The sequence below is a fragment of the Gobius niger genome (genome assembly GCF_951799975.1).
Source record: "Gobius niger genome assembly, chromosome: 2".
In the NCBI taxonomy this organism is placed as follows: Eukaryota; Metazoa; Chordata; class Actinopteri; order Gobiiformes; family Gobiidae; genus Gobius; species Gobius niger.
In genome coordinates, this window is record NC_136853.1 from 29137247 (window position 1) to 29156162 (window position 18916).

Below are 18916 nucleotides of genomic sequence, written 5' to 3' on the forward strand. Positions count from 1 at the left end.
GGGAGAACATGCAAACTCTACACAGACAGGCCCCATCCACACGGGAATCCAACCCAGGACCTTCTTGCTGTGAGGCACGAGTGCTGACCCCTTGATGATGGTAAGATAGTGAGTTGATTAGTCAACATTCTATGGTCTACAGGAGGCCAAAGCCTACAGGTGCCAATACAACTCTATGGGACAGATACAGTTTGTGAAAGAAATTTACAAAAAGAAAATGTCCAAATGTTTTCCCTGATCATTATTTGACAGTGATTGGATTCACAAACCTGCCACATTATTCTTACGACTCGAAGTCCTCTCTACTGACAAACATCACTCTCAAGTTTTTTAATAGCCTATTACCACTGTATGAGGAAATAATTGGACCATAGTTCATATGTGCTGGGAGCGATGACTTTGAACTTTGAGATCGTGATTTAATTGTGTTTCGTGTGAATTGGCCCAGAAACTAGCCTACAGAGCAATTAGCAACAAAATAAGATGAGAAATCTGCATTTAGGCTGTTATCATCTGCTTCCTGTTTCCTGTATGCTGCTGCAGGATTTTGAGCTCTCTGTATAAGACCTGTTTTTACCCTTTTTTATCTAACAATTGCTTTAATATTTTTAGTAAAGTATTGGCTATTCTCATCTGGCTGGGACAAGTAAAAATTGCAGACGGATTGCTTGTGCTGGTGCTGATACTGAAGGGATTCCTTTTATCCTGGGCTCCCTTCCTGCTTGAGTGGACAGGCCTCAGGCCTGTGTTTCTGGATATCTGTGTATAATCACACGAAAAATGCCTAAAAATAAGGACAAGTCTTCTGGACTAGCCATCGGGCATGAGGGAGCTTTAACTACTCATCCTGACAAGATAGATGAAGACAGAGACTTTGTTTCCCTCAATGTAGTTAAAGATATGATAAAAGAGGCATTACGTCAACAAAAAGCCTACTACAATGAGATGATGGACAAACAATCGGACAATTTCACCAAGATTGTCAAGATGTTTATGGAGTCTACTAATGAGCGTCTGGACAGTTTGAACAGACAAACTCAGGAACTAAAGGACAGTATCCAATACACCCAACGAGATGTGGATGAAATTAAATCCAACACCTCAAAGACCTCTACTGATCTTAACTCCTTGGAGACGGGGATGCGAACAATCTGTGATGGCCTCGTCTCTCTGGAATCTAAAGCTGAGTATCTGGAGAATCAGTCTAGAAGAAACAATCTAATTTTTGATGGGATTTGTGAATCTTCTCCTGAGAAATGGGAGGACACAGAGATTCAAATCAAAAAACTTATATCAGATAAACTAAAACTGGATGCTGGATCTATCAGCATTGAACGCGCTCATCGTCTGGGAAAGATGAATGATGGGGTAGGCAGGAGTCGCCCCCGTCCCATCATTGCCAAGTTCTCTAAATACAAGGATAGAGAGCTGGTTTGGAGAAATCGAAAGGAGCTCAGAAAATCTGCACCTGGAGTGTATATTCAGGAGGACTTCTCTGAGGTGGTTCGGCAAAAAAGGAGGGAGTTGTGGCCTAAACTGAAAGAAGCCCGGGAAAAAGGAAATATTGCATATCTTGTGTATGATCGCCTGGTGTCTCATCCTCCAAGAGAGCGAAGAGATGCAAAGTGGAATACTGTGCCTACATCATCCACTCCCAAAAGCAGCACCAGTGAGTGAAAATTCATTTGTGACATTATTGTTTTTAATCAGGACTTTTATTGAATGAACATAAAACTACTTCACAAAGGGTTTAAATTAGCCCATTTAAACATATGTAGCTTAAGAAACAAAACTCATGAATTGACCTCTCTATTGCAAGAAAATCAAATCAATGTTATAGCAATTACTGAGACACATTTGGATGAGTCGATTGAGGATTCTGCGATACACATACAGGGATTTAATGTCTACAGGATGGATCGGAACGGATATGGCGGAGGAGTAGCCTTGTATATCCAGGACCATATACCTGCTAAAGTGAGGAAAGACCTATGTGTGACTGGTTTAGAAGCTCTTTGGCTTCAACTGTACATACCTTATGTTAAGCCTATATTGGTGTGTTGCTGCTATAGACCACCAAATGGTAACAGCGAGTATTTGAATAATATCTGCTTAATGTTACAGCAAGCAACAGACACTAATAATGAGGTCTTTGTTTTTGGAGACATGAATGTAGATTGGCTATCCAGTCACTGCTATATGAAAACCAAACTGAGTGATGCTGCCGCTGAATGTAACCTAAAGCAGGTAGTTAATGTTCCAACAAGAGTCCGAGTGAACCCTGATGGATCTGTCACATCTACATGTATTGACCATCTTTATACGAATTGTGTTGAGAAATGCACTCAAGTGGTTTCTGTTCCTGTGGGATTCAGTGACCACAATATTATCGCAGTGGTCTTGAAAAGGAATAATCCTAAACAAGGGAATACAATCATATTAAAAAGAATGTATAAATCATTTTGTGAAAATAACTTTACATCAGACTTGGGTAATATAATCTGGAAAGACATTTTTGAAGAAGCTCATATGGAGAAAGCTTTGGACACTTTTATGAATCTGTTTACTTCTGTATGTGACAAGCATGCTCCTGTTCGTAAGATCTCTGTGAGAGCTCTTAAAGCTCCTTGGATAGATAAGGAACTTCGAAATCACATGAAGCAGAGGGATGAGCTGAAAAAAGTTGCCATTGTTTCAGGGAACCCAAAAGACTGGCAAGCCTACAAGTCATTAAGAAATACAGTGACTAAATCTAACAGACAAAAGAAAAGGCGGCATTATCAAAATAAATTTGAAGAGTACCAATATGACAGCAAAAGATTGTGGAGAACTATTAATGATGTTCTGGGGAAGAAAAGGACAGCTCCTGCATTCATCGAAGTAGATGGAAAATTCTTGACTAAGCCCCAGAACATTGCTAATTATTTTAACAATTTTTATATTAAAAAAATAGAGAATATAAGAGAACAAATGCCTTTAACTAAGAATGATCTATCTATCTCCATCATCACAGACAACATAATGTCTAATAAGAACTGCGGGTTTGAGTTTAAGCCCATTACTGTGAAGGAAATGGAGGAGCTCCTCCTGTCTGTTAAATCTGATGCCTCTGTTGGATTAGATGGTTTGGACCCAAGGCTTCTCCTACTTTCAGCAAAGTGTATTGCAAGGCCTTTATGTCACATATTCAATCTGTGTCTGGTAAATCAGACTTTTCCAAATATGTGGAAAATTGCTAAAGTAGTGCCACTGGTGAAAAACTCCAAGGAACCGCTTAGTGGCCTAAACAGTAGGCCCATCAGCATCCTGCCTATTTTAAGCAAATTATTAGAGAAGATCATGTTCAAGCAAATACGGGACTATTTCGCTAGCAACGGCCTTAACTCAGATCTCCAACATGCTTATAAGCCTGGGTATTCCACTGCTACTGCACTAACATCTCTCTCTGATGAGTGGCTCAAACAGATGGATCAAAAAAGTCTTGTTGGTGTCGTATTTATTGATTTCAGTGCTGCTTTTGATGTGATTGACCACAAGCTATTGCTCAGTAAATTGAGTGCTTATGGCTTTGGAAACTCAGCAGTGACTTTAATGAAGAGTTATCTAACCGGTAGGCAACAATGTGTGCACTTTGGTGGCTCTCTCTCTGATGTGAAACTTCTGTCATGCGGCATTCCTCAAGGAAGTTGCCTTGGGCCCCTTATTTATAGTATATTTGTAAATGAAATTTCTTATGCGCTAAAAAAAGCACAGTTGATTTCCTATGCTGATGACGTAACTCTTTATGTATCTGCTAATACAAGTAGTCAGTTAAATTGTCTTCTTCAACAAGAAATTAATTTAATTTCAAACTGGGCACAACTTAAGTCTGTCCATGCATGGCACTGATATTCAGCAGGTCACTGAAGCCAAATTATTGGGAGTCACTATTGATCCAACCTTATCTTGGTCTCCACATATTAAAAACACTGTTGTAAAAATGAGTAGAGCCATCTCTAATATAAGAAGATGCGCGTATTTTTTAACTATTCCAGTTACCAAGTTGGTTCTCCAGTCACTTGCACTCTCACATCTTGACTACTGCTCCATTATATGGTCAAGTGCTTCTAAAAAGGACCTTGTAAAATTACAATTAATCCAGAACAGAGCAGCTCGTCTCGCACTGCGATGCCCATTCAGGACCAGTGTCAGTGCCATGCACGAGAGGCTATCCTGGTTTAAAGTAGAGGAAAGAGTGGCCTGCAGTCTTATAGTGTTCTGCAAAAATGTTTACACTCTTCAAAAACCCTTAGGTCTGTTCTCCCAACTACGGCTGATCAGAGAAAGGCACAGTTTAAATACTCGTCAGGCTTCACGGTGCCTTTTTACACCTCCACAGCCGAGGACAAATGCTCTGAAGAGAACAGTTCTGTACAGAGCGATGGTTCTGTGGAACAAGCTCCCTTACTCTTTAACAGCCTTAGTGTTCAAAAGCTGTTTTAAAAGAATGGTAAAAAAACACGTCTTAAATTATGGGACATAATGTAGTGAAGAACAATATCCCAGATTAGGTATATTGTAATATTGTATTAGCATGTTCAGGAACGGGATTTTTAAGGATTTTTAACGATGTATTTGTACATGTAATGATGTTTTGTAAATTTTAAATGTAGCATTTTCATGGACCCCAGGAAGAGTAGTCTTTACTATTATATGGTAAAGACTAATGGGGATCCATTAATAAACAATAAACAAACAATAAACAATAAACCATAGTGACTGCCATGTCATTTTCAGTTGCCCTGCATTCAACTTTAAATGTCATATCACTAAGTATCATGGGATTTGCAGAGGGCTTTTTCTATAATAATCTAATGGCAATTTTAAAAGGGTAAAGTACTGGAGTCATTGTTGACATTGGAACACTTGGACTTGTGTTGTCCAGTGACGACTCGGCAGCTAACAGAGTTGTTCCTCCACTTTGTATACTGTTTTTTAGCTAATGTTAATCAATGTTTTTTTTTTTTTGCGGATTTCCATGGTAACAGTGATTTTATAACATTCCATCCCAACTCTATACTATTTTGCGTTGGGTGTGACTAGCTGCGACATGGCTCCTGATCTGCGCCATCGGCCTCTCTGGTCATCAAGAAACAGGCAATCACTGTCAAATTCTTCAAAGTGCCTTTGCTCAGGCTATTTAGGCCTATAGGCAGCTGACTTCGGGTAAATGTTGGAACAACCTCTCTCCCTCTCCCTCTGTCTGAGTGAAACTATGGCTTATGCAGCTGCAAAACAACAGTTGGGGACTGTTTATCCACACTATCGGCTTTGTACTGTGCAGTTGACCCATCGCATCGACGCCTGAGGGGGAGGAGAGAGAGAGTTAGCCCATGACGTCGGCTCTGTGCACAGCAAACTGAAATGGTAAATGGTCTAAACTTTTCCATCTACATTAGGCACTCAAAGCGCTTTTAGGCACTTTAATAGCCTACAGAGCTGAGGAAATAAACATAATTGTGACAATAGGCTGTCAGCGAGTTATAGAGCGCTCTCTCAGACTAATCTCATCCAACCTCCAGGTGCATTACTCCGTCTTCACTCTGACAACAGAGAAGGATGACCGCCCTGAGCAGCTGGGAGCTGTGCATCAAATATGCGCTCTTCATCTTCAACTTTGTCTTTTGGGTGAGTCTATCGAAGGCCCAATGCATTTATGTATAACATTATTATCAGGCTATGTTGGGCTTGGCACTTGGGAGAGACTTGTTAGTTATGTCAGTTTCCTGAATGCTACAGCCTGGCAGTTTGTCTTTTTTCTGACTTCACTAGTTTTTATTTTTCCATTTATTGTATCACATGAGGCTTGCCTAACCATGTCTTCTTGTCATGCTTGCGGATTATGTCATTGAATTACATTGAATAAAGTGAAACTTACTCTTTGCCACTAGGTAGGCCTATACAACTTTATCAAAGTGGGTGTCGCAGGTAGCCCTCATCAATAAACAGGGGCGACCGGGGCTGGTTGTCACACTTTTTTTGTAGAGTCCACTGCTCATAAACACAATATTCCACAAGAGCCACATACGCTAAATAAAAGCTTAAACCCTTGGCATGTAGTATTTTGCTTCCTTCATTTTATCTTATTGCATTAAACACTTATTAACCGTCAAAGACAGGAAACTCTTTGGCAATGTACCCCATGTGAGGGTAGGTTGTCACAATGTGTGGGGTTGGTGGAATCATTTTGGGTTAGGTTTTAAATAGGTTTTAAACTACTCACCAATAAATGCATGATGTGTTCATCTCACGAATTTGAAATAGGCCTAATTGTAATTTTTTTTTTTTCAAAGGGTTTAAAAATGCAGGAAATTATGCACTGCAGTAAAATATGTGCTCAACATGCTAATGATACAATGAATATGGCCACAAAAACAAAGGATGAAAGCAACAAAGAAGCAACAGAAGAGAAATACACCAAAGTGAAAGAGCGACAAAAAATGTGATGAAAAACACAAAAAACAAAAACGCGACAAAAAAACTACCAAAAATATACGAAAACGTGACCAAAACGCTTCAATAATGTGACAAAAGCACGACGACAACGCAATAAAAAAGTTACCATCAGTTACAGGCTTTGAATTGAGGCACTACACCGTTGTTCTCCAGTCCAGAAGTTTTTAGCTTTGGGTACTTCCAAACTAGAGAAAATGCACATGGTAAGAGGTTAAAGGTCCTATATCATGCAAAATTGACTTTTTAGAGCTTTTAGCCATGTTGTTATGCTATTTCCTTATCAAAAACACCCCCAGAGTGATTTGTGGCTTCATTCACGCAGCTCTCAGTAATCCTCCTGAATCCTGCTCTCTGAGCAGCTGCTCCTCCCTCTCCTGGTGAACGACTGAGTGTTCAGTTGTGTCGTCACAGCGGAACGGAAGTGCTCGACGTCTGTAATGCAATGTCTTAATTCTATGCTTACGGACGGATTTTAATTTGTAAAACAGCTTTTTCATTATTTCTGTTGTAAGAGAGAAACAAAGAGAAAAAAAAAAGTGAAGGGAAAAAAAAAAGAAAAAGAAAGGATGTGCCCGAGGTGCTTCCAGGTCAGCTGAGGCCAATACAAACACATCCCTGAGCGTCTGAGCAGATCAGTCATGTTTGCGCTGCAGCTGTGAAGATGGAGCTCGTTGCAACTTATTCTGGACACACCTGTTCTTTATTCTTACCTAACGATAATGTCACGGACGGAGAAAAAGAAGAGCGTTTGGCTACGAGGACGGGAGTTTATTCAACCTTTTTCAAGAAGAGGCCACTCTCTCAGAAGCTGTTTTTTTTCTCCGGGATTCAGCGACTATCACCAAAATGGTGTTTTTCTGTGACTGTCTCTGATGGATGTTTGGTGAACCTTCGCCAGAACCAAAGTGGATTAACTTTTATAACCAACGCAAGTCCCATAATGTAAACAGCGATGGACCAGAGCGGTGAGTCAGTCCAGTGAGTCAAGCTAATATGCATGTGTGTTAGCCATTTATGAAGCTGTGTTGCAGATGTCAACTCCTTATAACTGCATTGTGAAGTATCTTCACTTATCGTTGTTTATTTATATTACGGTAAAGTAGGCTATGTGCGGAGAGAGGGGGCGGAGTTAACTGAATCGAAGCATTTTGTCTTCCGGGTTTGAAAAATACCTCCAGAAAACACATATTTATCACAAAAATGAGTGCTCCATAGTGGTAGAGGTACAATATATCATATACATGCCTATACTTAACTTTGGAATGGCTAAAATAGCATGATATAGATCCTTTAAACTCCGCGTGACAACCAACCCCTGACCATATTTCACAAAGTTTGACCGATCTCTCACATGACTTCAGCTCAAAAGCTCAATTATTGTTCAGTTCAAAGCTATTGGATCCATAGCGTTTTGCTAAATACAAGATTTTTCAGAATCTACTCACCTCCAGGCATTTAACACGAAAACATCAGCCAGTTGTTAAATTAGCCAAATCCCCCCCAATAGACAAACCCTCTCATAATTGAATCCCCCTTATGTGAATGCTAACACATTGCAGGATGTTTTTATAGTCAGGATGTTAAGCTTGATGTTCAATATTAAATCACAGCGCCCCCTTGTGTTGCTATAAAATGCAATGTGACAACCAACCTCTAGTTAAATTGGTAGAAGAAGACTGAGTGGTCGCTACGTCAACGTAATAGCGCTGATAGAAGATAATTGTGCCCAGCTGGTGTTGATTGGTCTATTATGAGCGCAGCCGGTTGTTGCCCCGCCCCCTCTCCTCCCCCCACATCATCCTCTGAACACCTACCTGTTTAGGTGAGCCGCCACAGGAGGTGAAGTGCACTAAAATCTCCCCCAATTTTTACTTTTCCTCATGTAATTTGAAGTTGGCCTATCATTTCTACGTATACACGCGAGGAAGAACAATCACTTTCAGGCATGGGAGGAATGCAATGTATCAAGTACCTGGTGTTTGCGTTCAACTTTCTCTTCTGGGTATGTGACTCTGGCGATTGTGGTTGATTTGTGGGAAGTTGAGAAGTGCGTCAAATGTTGAGGAGAGTCTTCTAGGCACTAGTGTTTAATTGGGTTTTGTAATGGTTTTATAAGTGAAGTGAGTTGGAAGTCACTGCCTCGGCCTGCCCTGAGGGAGCTACATCTCACCCACTTAAAACAACTCGACTACAGGAAGAACCTGTTGGTTTAATACAGGCTGTTCTGAGATTGTGCGCTTTTTGTACTGGTACCAAAGAAAAATGGATGTTATTAATGATTAAAGTACAACCTAAAAATGAACAGAATGATATGAGTATCCCTTTATATCACTAATTAGTATGATGGGGGGGGGGGGGAATCCTATATTCTGTTTGATTTGCTACTGTGTGACCACACAATTACAGGAGACCCTTTGTTGTAGTGGAGTATCAAGTTTGTCAATATTGTGCTAACTTTACCCCGCTCTTGAACATGCTGGGGATGAAAATGATGGGTTTGGGGCCACGTTTGCAGCATGAGGAGCTTTACTTTGTTATGGATGTGTCAGTTTCCAGTATATTACTCTATATAAACATACTTTTCTGAACACACCACCATTGCATTCATCCGCTTTATGTGAGGTGTGTTTAAAACGAGCAATGGTTTGCATTTTGCTGTGCACTTCTGTGCCTTAAGTTCCTTAATGTGAACCTTAGGGAGAAGCCTCTTGAGCAGCAGGCCTTGGGGGGTTCATTAGCGCTTGACAAGACAAAACAGTGTTGTCATCAGCCATGATTCATCTTCTATGTATTGTACATATATTTACCACAAACAAATCGGCTACTCAGCAGAACTGATCTCTAAATATTAGGTGTTTTGTTAATACTGACAAAAGTTAAAATTACATGTGCTGTATTGATCTTTTACAGATGTATTCAATCAAAGTGAACGATTTAAGGGGGGGAAAGTCATGGTTCACTGACTCTCTGACTGAACATAATGAATTTTCTCCTTGCAGGACCACATACAATGCATTATCAGAAATGACTCCCTTTTTAAAAATGTATCTTTTTTTTTGTCTTACACAAATCCAGTTGGCAGGGACTGGAGTACTAGCGGTGGGATTATGGCTGCGTTTTGACTCCAGGACAGCTGGACTTTTTGAAGGCGAGGACCCTCCCACAGTCTTCTTGACTGGTAAGGCTTCAACAAGTAGTAGTAGAAAATGTATTGCCCCCTGTGAGAAAAGTCATTTGCAGTGAGTAAAAAAAATACACAAAGACGACCACAACAAACGGGTTCAAACATTGACAACATGCAAAGAACAGGCCTAAACACAAACCTCGCCCCATCAACCTCAATATTTAAATTATAAGAAAAAAAAAAGCTGATCTTATATTTGGTGTGGCATATTCTTGATATGGGGTTGCTTTTGGATAAATAAAGCAGGATAGTCACTAGATTCAAAAAATGAATTATTGAAACAAGCTTGACACATATTTTAAATGTTGGGACTAACTCCATCCTGACCTAAATGCTATACGGTAGATCTTGCCTGCCTTTTTAAAAAACAAAATCCTCAAAACTGTGAAGTCCAATTGGGCAGCATGTTGTGCAGGGCAGCTAAGGCTGTGGCCACACTGCGTTGGTCAAGATCCTCCACACATAGCTCTCATTCTTCATCTGTAAACAGGGCTGCCTTTGTTTAGTGACTTTTGTATTCTCACTGGAACTGACACAGAAAGACAGACTGGTCCCCACCCTTCGCTCTTTGTGTCTCGCGTCTATCAAACTGATAAGTGGAGTAGGCGGTGAGGCGACAGAGGACTGCATAGAGCCTAAAAAACATCAGCAATTCTGAGGGAGGAATAATAGTGTTGAGGCTCCTGCACTTGTGTCATTGGCGCAGAAGCTATTGTTGTCCTCCATTCTTTGACTATGATTCATCCACAGAGCAGAACAAAGTGGCAATAAAGTGATAAACATGGGGCATATTTATTTAGAAGTACAGTATATTCTGCTAATTAAACTGCAATTGTCCGCAGAAATAGTGAAAACAAATTTTTCTTGTAGGTGTGTACATCCTGATTGCATCTGGGGCACTAATGATGGTGGTGGGCTTCCTGGGATGTTGTGGAGCCATTAAAGAATCCCCATGCATGCTTGGACTGGTAAGAAAAATCTTATTTCGCTTGGTGTAGAGATACTTCATCGGTAAACCAGAATATAAACCCATAATGTTCGTAATTTTATTTTCTCTTTAGTTCTTCCTCTTCCTCCTCATCATCTTTGCTGTGGAGGTGGCAGCTGGAATCTGGGGACTATCCAATCAGGACAGGGTACGCAAAGTGACAAATATCCCTGGATTTGAAGTTTTGTTGTTACTATTATTTAGTTTTGTAAGTGGCGCAAGAAACTGACATGCGATGCTGAAGCTTATTTGGATTGTACTCATTGTATGGCGCAGGGGTCATGAGTTTAAGTGCGTCTCATTTTTTTCTTTTGACACTACCGGCTGCATATTCAGAGGCAGCAGTCAGCAGACCTCATTATACACATGAAGTATCATCTTTTTCCTTTTTGTATTACTGATTGCATGTCTGTATGTGTCCAGGTGGTTGAGGATGTCACGGAGTTTTACAAGCAGACCTATACAAACTATAAGGAGACCAAACAAGAGGCACTGAAGGAAACGCTGCGCCTGATTCACTTTGGGGTAATATTTGTTTTCACCATTGCCCAATACCTAGAACTTATCAGTATGCCTATTGTGTTCATTTCATTGTGTTGTGTGCACTTCTGAATCAATGTCCAACTCTTCATAGTTGAACTGCTGCGGCCCCACTGGAACTGTGATTGATGCGGCCAAAGACATCTGCCCCAAAAAGGAGGGTTTGGAAGTTCTTATCACTACGGTAAAGGAGACACATTTGTTAATTTGTACAGTAAGATATGACACCTGGGTTGTTTCAATAACAAAGCCAAAAAGGTGAAGTGACACAATTTAACCAAACATTTTGCCTTTTTGAAGGTCATAAATATTCTATGTCAGTGGTTCTCAACTTTAAACCGGCTACAACTTTTAAAGCAGTACTAAGTAACTCATGCCCCTAGAGGCCAAAAGCCCCACTGCAGGTGTCGTAGCATGTTGCGTTTTTTACTCATTAATTGTCCGTGACTATGCTGACAGAAAAAACAAAGGGAGAGAGGGATATGGTACATCCAATTACACAATGGAGATCATTTTTTTCATTCAAACTTGGCTGTAAATACTGCTAAAGAGGCACTTTAGCTTTGCCTGTTAGCCTGTTAGCTGCTTCTTCTTGATTCCATTAGTGTGTATTGGGGCCTCCGACCCGTAGGCAGCGAAGTTGCAATTGTGGTTTTCTAGCCAGAGCCACCCCCCAATCATCCCATTAACATTTGTATTACTCCAAGAGGCACTACAAAAATGATGTATTAAGGTAAACAAGTTACTTAATACTGCTTTAAAATAAAATATATTTTAAAAAAAACACTAGTATTTTCACCCCAAAAAATTCAGGCATTGATTTAAAAAAACAAAACAAACCTAAACTATAACAGTTCATTGAGTCATTTTTTGACAGTGATCCATGACCCGCTAAAAATGTAGCCAACCCACTGGAGAGTCCCACTCACTGCTCTACATGAATCTCAATACTGGCACTTTTTTCCACATCATTACGTGCTCTGATCACTTTCTGTAAATCCATTCTTGAGCACAGGTATAGATGCACGTCAGTGTATACAAGAATAATGGCGTGTCTATGGTTTTCTGTAGGTCTACCACGTTGTAGTTAACCAATCCATTTTTCCCCCATCAGAGCTGCCCAGCTGCCATCGATGAGATGTTCAACAATAAACTCCACATCATCGGCGGGGTCGGCATTGGTATTGGAGTAATCATGGCAAGTAGATTTGTTTTGTCTTTAGAATATGGTAAATAGCAACTGAATAAAGCATGATTTGATTCTAAATGTTTTGCACAGCTTTCTTTTAACTTGCGCAACTTGGCATTCAACTAACTTCTTTATTATGCTGTTTGTAAAGGTCTTTTGACATTAATGATCTGATTGTAAACTTTCAGATTTTTGGGATGATCTTCAGCATGATGCTCTGTTGTGCCATTAAGAAGTCCAGGGACTTTGTCTGAATGGCACTTTACACTGGATTCCATGCATGTCCAGACTTGATCTGTCCTGCTTGAGCTTCGCTCCTCTTGGGTCTGTGCTGGGTGGCTTTGTCAATCTGTGAGAATATGACGCAATCTCCACTGACTCGTTTTTCGTTTATGGCCATAGTAAAATGTAACCCCTGTGATTATGCTGCTCTGGAGAATGCTGAATCTCACTTGGACTAAGCATCGTTGTAAAAACTAATTTTTACAGTTTAAGTTTTTACCTTTTTTTTTTTTTTAAGGATTGAGTTTTATAACAATTTTATTAATTATTTTGATTTGCCAAGTGCATCTGTAAAGTGTCATTTAACGTTTAATAAAGTGTATTTGCAATGTATATTCTGGATTGTGTTATCTACTAGTGAAAATGTTACAGTTCATACAGTTGTGGACAGGGAAGGCTCCATTTTGAGTGAAAGTAGTAAACAGATTTTACTAGGCTACCAGTAAAACATCAGTAAAAGTTGCTCAATCACATTATTAAAGTACAGAAGTAATCAGTGTAAAGTACTTGAGTAATGAAGATACAAATCTGTTTAAATGTGAGGCATTTCTGTGGCAGCAACACATCATGGGCTCATTTGTCATTTACTTTGTCAGTCAGTGTAGAGTTTACATGTTCTCGTGTCTGCATAGCTTTCCTTCAGGTGCGCTGGTTTTGACGACCGTGAATGTACAATAGGTTCAATATGATAGAAAAATGAGACCCTGAAATCTCAAAGGGACTAAGAAGTACTAGGAGGACTCGGTTAGAAACATCGCTTAGAAAAGACTACAATACTTATTCCAAAGTCCCAAACTTTGCAGTTTGAAAGGAACTGATTAACCTAAATAAGGAACAAATCATGGCCCAGAAGAGGATGTGCATGAATGCTGCAAAATTATGACCGCAGCCATTGCAGGGTTAATAGAAAAATGTATAAAGCAAATAAAATGTACAAAAAAAGCATTATGATTAAATGACATAAAAAATGTCATGAAGATGCGGGATATGGCTCTAAAGAAATTAAGCTGAAAGCCATGTCTTAAAGTTAAAAAAAAAAGTGGTACAAGAATTAGAGCATCAGTAGATTATAAATTTAAATATTTGAATAATTTGACCAATAAATCAACTAAACACAAAGGAATTAAAGGACTTATAATAGTTGGCAAATATATTAGTAACTGTGTCGCTATGACAAACAAATGTAACTCTTATTTTGTACGTTTGATAGAAGGAATAACTAAGGATTTTGTGGCTATTGATCATCCAGTTTTTCCAGCTTCTGATGATTTCTGGATTGAAACAGAAGTAGCACGAATCATTTCAAAACTGTCAATTCAAAATCTGAAAATTTTAGTAATTGTTTTCTCCCAAAATATAGTAGTGTCCTGGTTAAACCGTTGACATATCTTGTCAATTTGTGCTTAAGAACCTGTAGGTTCCCCTCTGGTTCGAAAAAAAAAAAGCAGTTCCTGATATTTAAAGCAGGAAGCCAGGTCTCCATATCAATTTTGCCAATACTATCAAAAGTGATTACGAAAGCAGCATAGAATATTAAGAAAGTAGTAGCTGCACAACTGGTTGACCATCTGGAAGCCCATCAGCTCCTTCACTGCAGTTGGTTTAATTCAACTGAAAGTGCAAACTGCTGTTTGAGGACATAAAGTCCCTGAATACGGTCGGGTGGTAAGAGCGGTATTATTAGATATGAAAAGCTTTCGAAATGGTCTGCCACAGCTTGCTCTTATCCAAATTGCCATCCCTCAACATCTCCACAGAGGCAGTGGGCTGGTTTGCTTTGTATCTTCAAGATAGAGAACAGTGCATTAAAGTTGCCAAAGCCAAATCATCACTTTTAAAAATCAAAATGGGCATTCCTGTTATTGATCCGGTGCCCGTTGCCAACTTTATGCGGATGGAGCACTTTTTTATGTACCTGCAAAGTCAAGTGACAAGTGATTTCCTTTGGTTTTTCTGCCTTTTCTTATACAGATTCAAAGCTGTGACACTTATTACCCACAGAACTTCAGACCATATCTGAGATTAAAATGTTGACTTCGTTAAGTCTTGGCTGAAAACAAACCAAAGATGTAACTCATTTGTAAATCCCACTAAGTCTGTGTGTGTGTATGAAAGTATGTTGTACTGTAGGTGAGTGATGATAAAGTTTTATTTACATTTTGCATTACTGCAATCTTGAATAATTGTAACTTTATTGATTGCATTATCCCTGATAAATAAATAAATCTGTTTAATAAAGGTCAAAAAGAAAAAGCAACTTCTCAAAAACATTTATTTGTTACAAGCTGAATTTACAAAAGTCTGTGGCATTTTACTCGTCCCAGGCAAAGTCAAAGGGCTGGAACTCATCTCTCAGTTGTTTGCTGCACTCCTCTTCCTCCTCTCGGCTCTGTTTGCACTCTCTCCAGTCAGCACGGGTCGGGATATTCAGCACTGCTTCACTGGCCAGCACCTCCCTAAACACAAATGCTATTATTATTGTATTCTTATTTTTGTGACGTATATATATATTTCTTTCAAAAACTAACCTGCCAAATTGCAAAGGAAAATACTTCTGAATGCGATAGAAGAGTTTGTCCCCTGTATCGAGCTCCACATAGAAATAAGGAGTGCCTGGAGGAGCAATCTATAAAAAAACATATTCTGTAATTGTTACTCAGGGGCTATTTAACAACTTATGGCATGTATAGAATTACGGTACCTGTTTGAGGTCAGTATGTTCTGGAATTTCCATCAGCTCCATTTTTTGCTCCTGTGCTTGGACCACAAATGCCTCCTTGATGTCCTCTGTTGTGCAACAGCTCAATGGCACTGGAACAACCTGAATTATATGTAAAATGTTAAAGTATTGATGAGCAACCTTTACTAATTACTAAATGTTATCCAATACCATAACATGTGATTATTAGTATAGTATAGTATTAAAAAGTATAAAAATGCCGTTACATTTTGTATGCAGTTTATAAATGGATACATTCATTTTCTACCTGTAGTTGCAGATGTTGGCTCTTATAATTCCTCTCAAACAAGATGCAGCGTTCGCCTTTGCTCTTGTAAAAACTTCTCAGGGCTGATTTGTATTTCTCCATCTCCTCCACCACCTCTGAGGCCAAATCCACGACTGACTGGTAGTGACCAATAGGAAGAATCAACAGGTGTCGGGGCGTTAGAGCGCCTTTAGCTACTGCCAAGTAGCACTGCAAGTTCAAACAGAACAGGGTTATATGATACAGACATATCTTTTTCTTTATATGTATATCATTTCATAGCCTTTGCACAAATACTGAACCACCTTATTGTTCAGGGTAAAGTTCAGTTTTACAGACTCACATGCGTTCCTATACTGATGACCAAGTGTTTCTCCACCTGAGGACTGGCCAAACAAAACCAACAGGGACCTGTTGGCTGGGCTGCATGAAGGGAAAGTTATCTTTTAAAAGAGGAAACTATGCAAATCAGCTTTTCATAGTAGTTGCTGTGACTAAATTTACGGTGTCTGCGCGGCTGTTTTGACCAATCTCTGTCGTTGAAATGACCTCTTCCCCGACCTCTTCCATCTGACGGCCTCTTCCTGTTCCCCTGGTTACCGCTCAGGTCGAAGAAAAACTGACTAACAGGTTGCTGATGAAAGTGAAAAGAACACATTGCATCAGATGAAGAAAAAAAACACAAAATCAAAAATGCACTGCAGAGGAAAAAGCAGTATCGCTCACCTGCTCCTCCTCAGCGATAAAGCTCGGTTTTGGTGCGTCCGTTTTGTCTTTTGTGACTCGTCTGTAAGGATTTTCCGTTACGTCCTGAGGCTGCTTCACCAACTCTGCTTGATCCATACTCCTCATAGGAATAATGTTGAAGGCATACAAATACTGCAATGAAATAAATGTCCATATTGTCAATAATAAATATCCATATTTACTGCAAAATAAAGATTCTAAGTATTAATAGTTTTAAATGCATTGATTCAGTATTTTTAGCCCTTATGCTGAATGCATCGAGAGACTGAAAACACAAAAAAAGCAGCAATATGGAGTTTTGGAGGTAAATAATGTTTAAGGAGTTGGAAATGGCCATAACCAATGGACAGGATGGGATGATGTGTTTAGTGTTTTAATTTAAAATATCAGCTTGTGCAAATGGAGGATGGTCCAAACATGTATTTTTTTTTTTTTATGCGAATGGTTGTGTGGCAACTTTGTATCTGTATCAAGTACATTCCCAGACATTCATTCAGAAAAGCTGCGTGTAACGTCTTGTCTATTTTGCCAAATGATGAGCTGTATGGTGTGAATCAATCTTCAGAAATCTATTGTGCTCATTCTTTGACCCGGTGTGATGTCAGCCATTTAGTGCCTATTGGCTGATAATATCTTTATTCAAGTATCAAAACAACAGCACTGACTAAACAAAGGGTAAACATGGTAGAACTTGACCTTTTATTGGTCTTTTTTATCAAATCAATATCGGCAATTGGTCTCATGGGTGGCACTGGTGATCCAATATCGAATACACGAATATATCCAAGATCAGCATTTGTGCAGCTCTACCAAATGGAATAGTCCTAAAAAAACGTGTTAAATACAAACCTTTTTCTTTGCAGGGTTGTTGACATTTGCCAGAGAAATAAACCGGCTAACATGTTGAGCATTTTCCAGGAGAACAACATGATTCCTGGAAAATAACATATTTAAATAAGACAAAACAACATTAAGACTGTATGATAAGGATAAGGCTACCTGTAAGGAAGTCTCTCATAGTGGACGCCTTCCAGTCCTGCAAAGTGATACCTTGGTCTTAATTTGTCAGCAAGAGTGGCAATGGAGTTACTGCCACATGTCTTGGTGTCCACTTCCTGGAACATAAAGCCACATGCAAATCATCAATAAAAATATCCTTTCTGGAAAAAGGTACAAAATGTAAATCTTTAAACATCCTTACTGGGGTGTTTCCATAGTGCCACACTCCTTTAGGCCACTGTGATGTCAACAAAATGTCCACACCTTTAAACTTTGAGTTACTGGTCAATAGTTCAACCAAAGAAGACAGATCTTTGGAGGTGAAGCACTGGGAAGGTGCTGGTTCCTGAGAGGCTTCTTGGCCACTAACATAAGCGATTTGTAAACCTGAAACCCCTGTGAACACACCCTGACGACCTACAATACAGAGATGCACATTAAAGGTCTGCCGTCAGCACCCACCCTGCAGAATTAGACTCGTCTTACCCAGATAGGTGATGTTTTCACACAGCTCACAGCCACTGGCAATGGAAAAATACTTTGCTACTTCTGGACTCGCTGCTCCCAGAACATAAGTATGAATGGGTGCTAAGGATGCAACATAAATCCAATAATATGTTAGCGATACATACAGTTACCAACATATTACACGCTTCATTTAGTTTAGAGTGTACCTTTTTTTAAACCACTTTGATATTGCTGCCACTCTGCTTCTGCCTCAGGAGTCGTCCCAAAAAACTCCCCAACGCACAGCAGCAACTGTAACAAATGTCAGCATGTAAACAAACAGCAGTTTAGAAACGGTCATGTGCAGAAGTAGCCACGGTCTGGACGCACGTCAAATGGTCCAGCTTTCTTCTGGATGCTCTGAACGCGATTAAAGAGAGCAGTCAGTCTCCCTTCCACATCCCCGCACGCGAGACTTCAGACAAAAGAAATGAGTTCAGTTTACAAGATTATTATTTTTTCACCACGTCAAATAAAGACCGCACCGATGGTGCGTTTGAGTAACTGTAAATACATGGGGCATTGTATGAGTACAGCATTTACCCTCGACTAGCGAGGTAAATGTTTTAGACAAAACTTACACTCTTACGGGCAGTTCTCCCATTTCTTTCGCCAAATATTTTAAACGAAAACCAAAATCGTGTTTGAACCTTTAGTCCGTCGACAATAATTGTCCGGCTGCTTCCAGCGGAACTTAAAGAAGAAAAACATATTTTTGTGACGTGACAAATTTAAAATTATAATGTGATCCAGCTTTTCTTTAAATACATTTATAAAATGTACGAACGAATAAAATGATCGTTTTAACATTAAATTAAATCAATGATCTCTTTTACTTGTTCCTACCCGGAATATTTTTTCTCTCAGACAGACTGGTTGCCATTTCTGTTTAGATACTTGTATCATGGACGTTTACCAATGTCTAATATCTTTTTAAAAATGTCCTTTTACAACAGTAATTTATGAATCACTACTTCATAACCATGCTAATATTATTA

At 39.4% G+C, this 18916-nt stretch overlaps 2 protein-coding genes across 2 annotated transcripts; one reads left to right on the top strand and one right to left on the bottom strand.

The window, feature by feature from the left end:
* Positions 1–5351: 5351 nt before the first annotated feature.
* LOC306983180 (CD9 antigen-like) lies at positions 5352–13011 on the top strand. Its single transcript, XM_079582948.1, has 8 exons — positions 5352–5667; positions 9571–9673; positions 10550–10647; positions 10741–10815; positions 11091–11192; positions 11302–11391; positions 12322–12405; positions 12585–13011. The coding sequence occupies exons 1-8, from the start codon at positions 5599–5601 to the stop codon at positions 12648–12650; spliced, it is 687 nt and encodes a 228-aa protein (XP_079439074.1). The 5' UTR covers positions 5352–5598; the 3' UTR covers positions 12651–13011.
* Positions 13012–14939: 1928 nt separating this feature from the next.
* Positions 14940–18595, bottom strand: cwf19l1 (CWF19 like cell cycle control factor 1). Its single transcript, XM_079551600.1, has 14 exons — positions 18500–18595; positions 18249–18333; positions 18086–18170; positions 17898–17999; positions 17614–17828; positions 17412–17527; positions 17262–17346; positions 16392–16544; positions 16170–16299; positions 16009–16088; positions 15666–15875; positions 15380–15499; positions 15207–15304; positions 14940–15134 (listed from the first exon to the last, which is right to left on the bottom strand). Exons 1-14 carry the CDS (start codon positions 18520–18522, stop codon positions 14990–14992), a joined length of 1647 nt encoding a protein of 548 aa, XP_079407726.1. The 5' UTR covers positions 18523–18595; the 3' UTR covers positions 14940–14989.
* Positions 18596–18916: the final 321 nt, after the last annotated feature.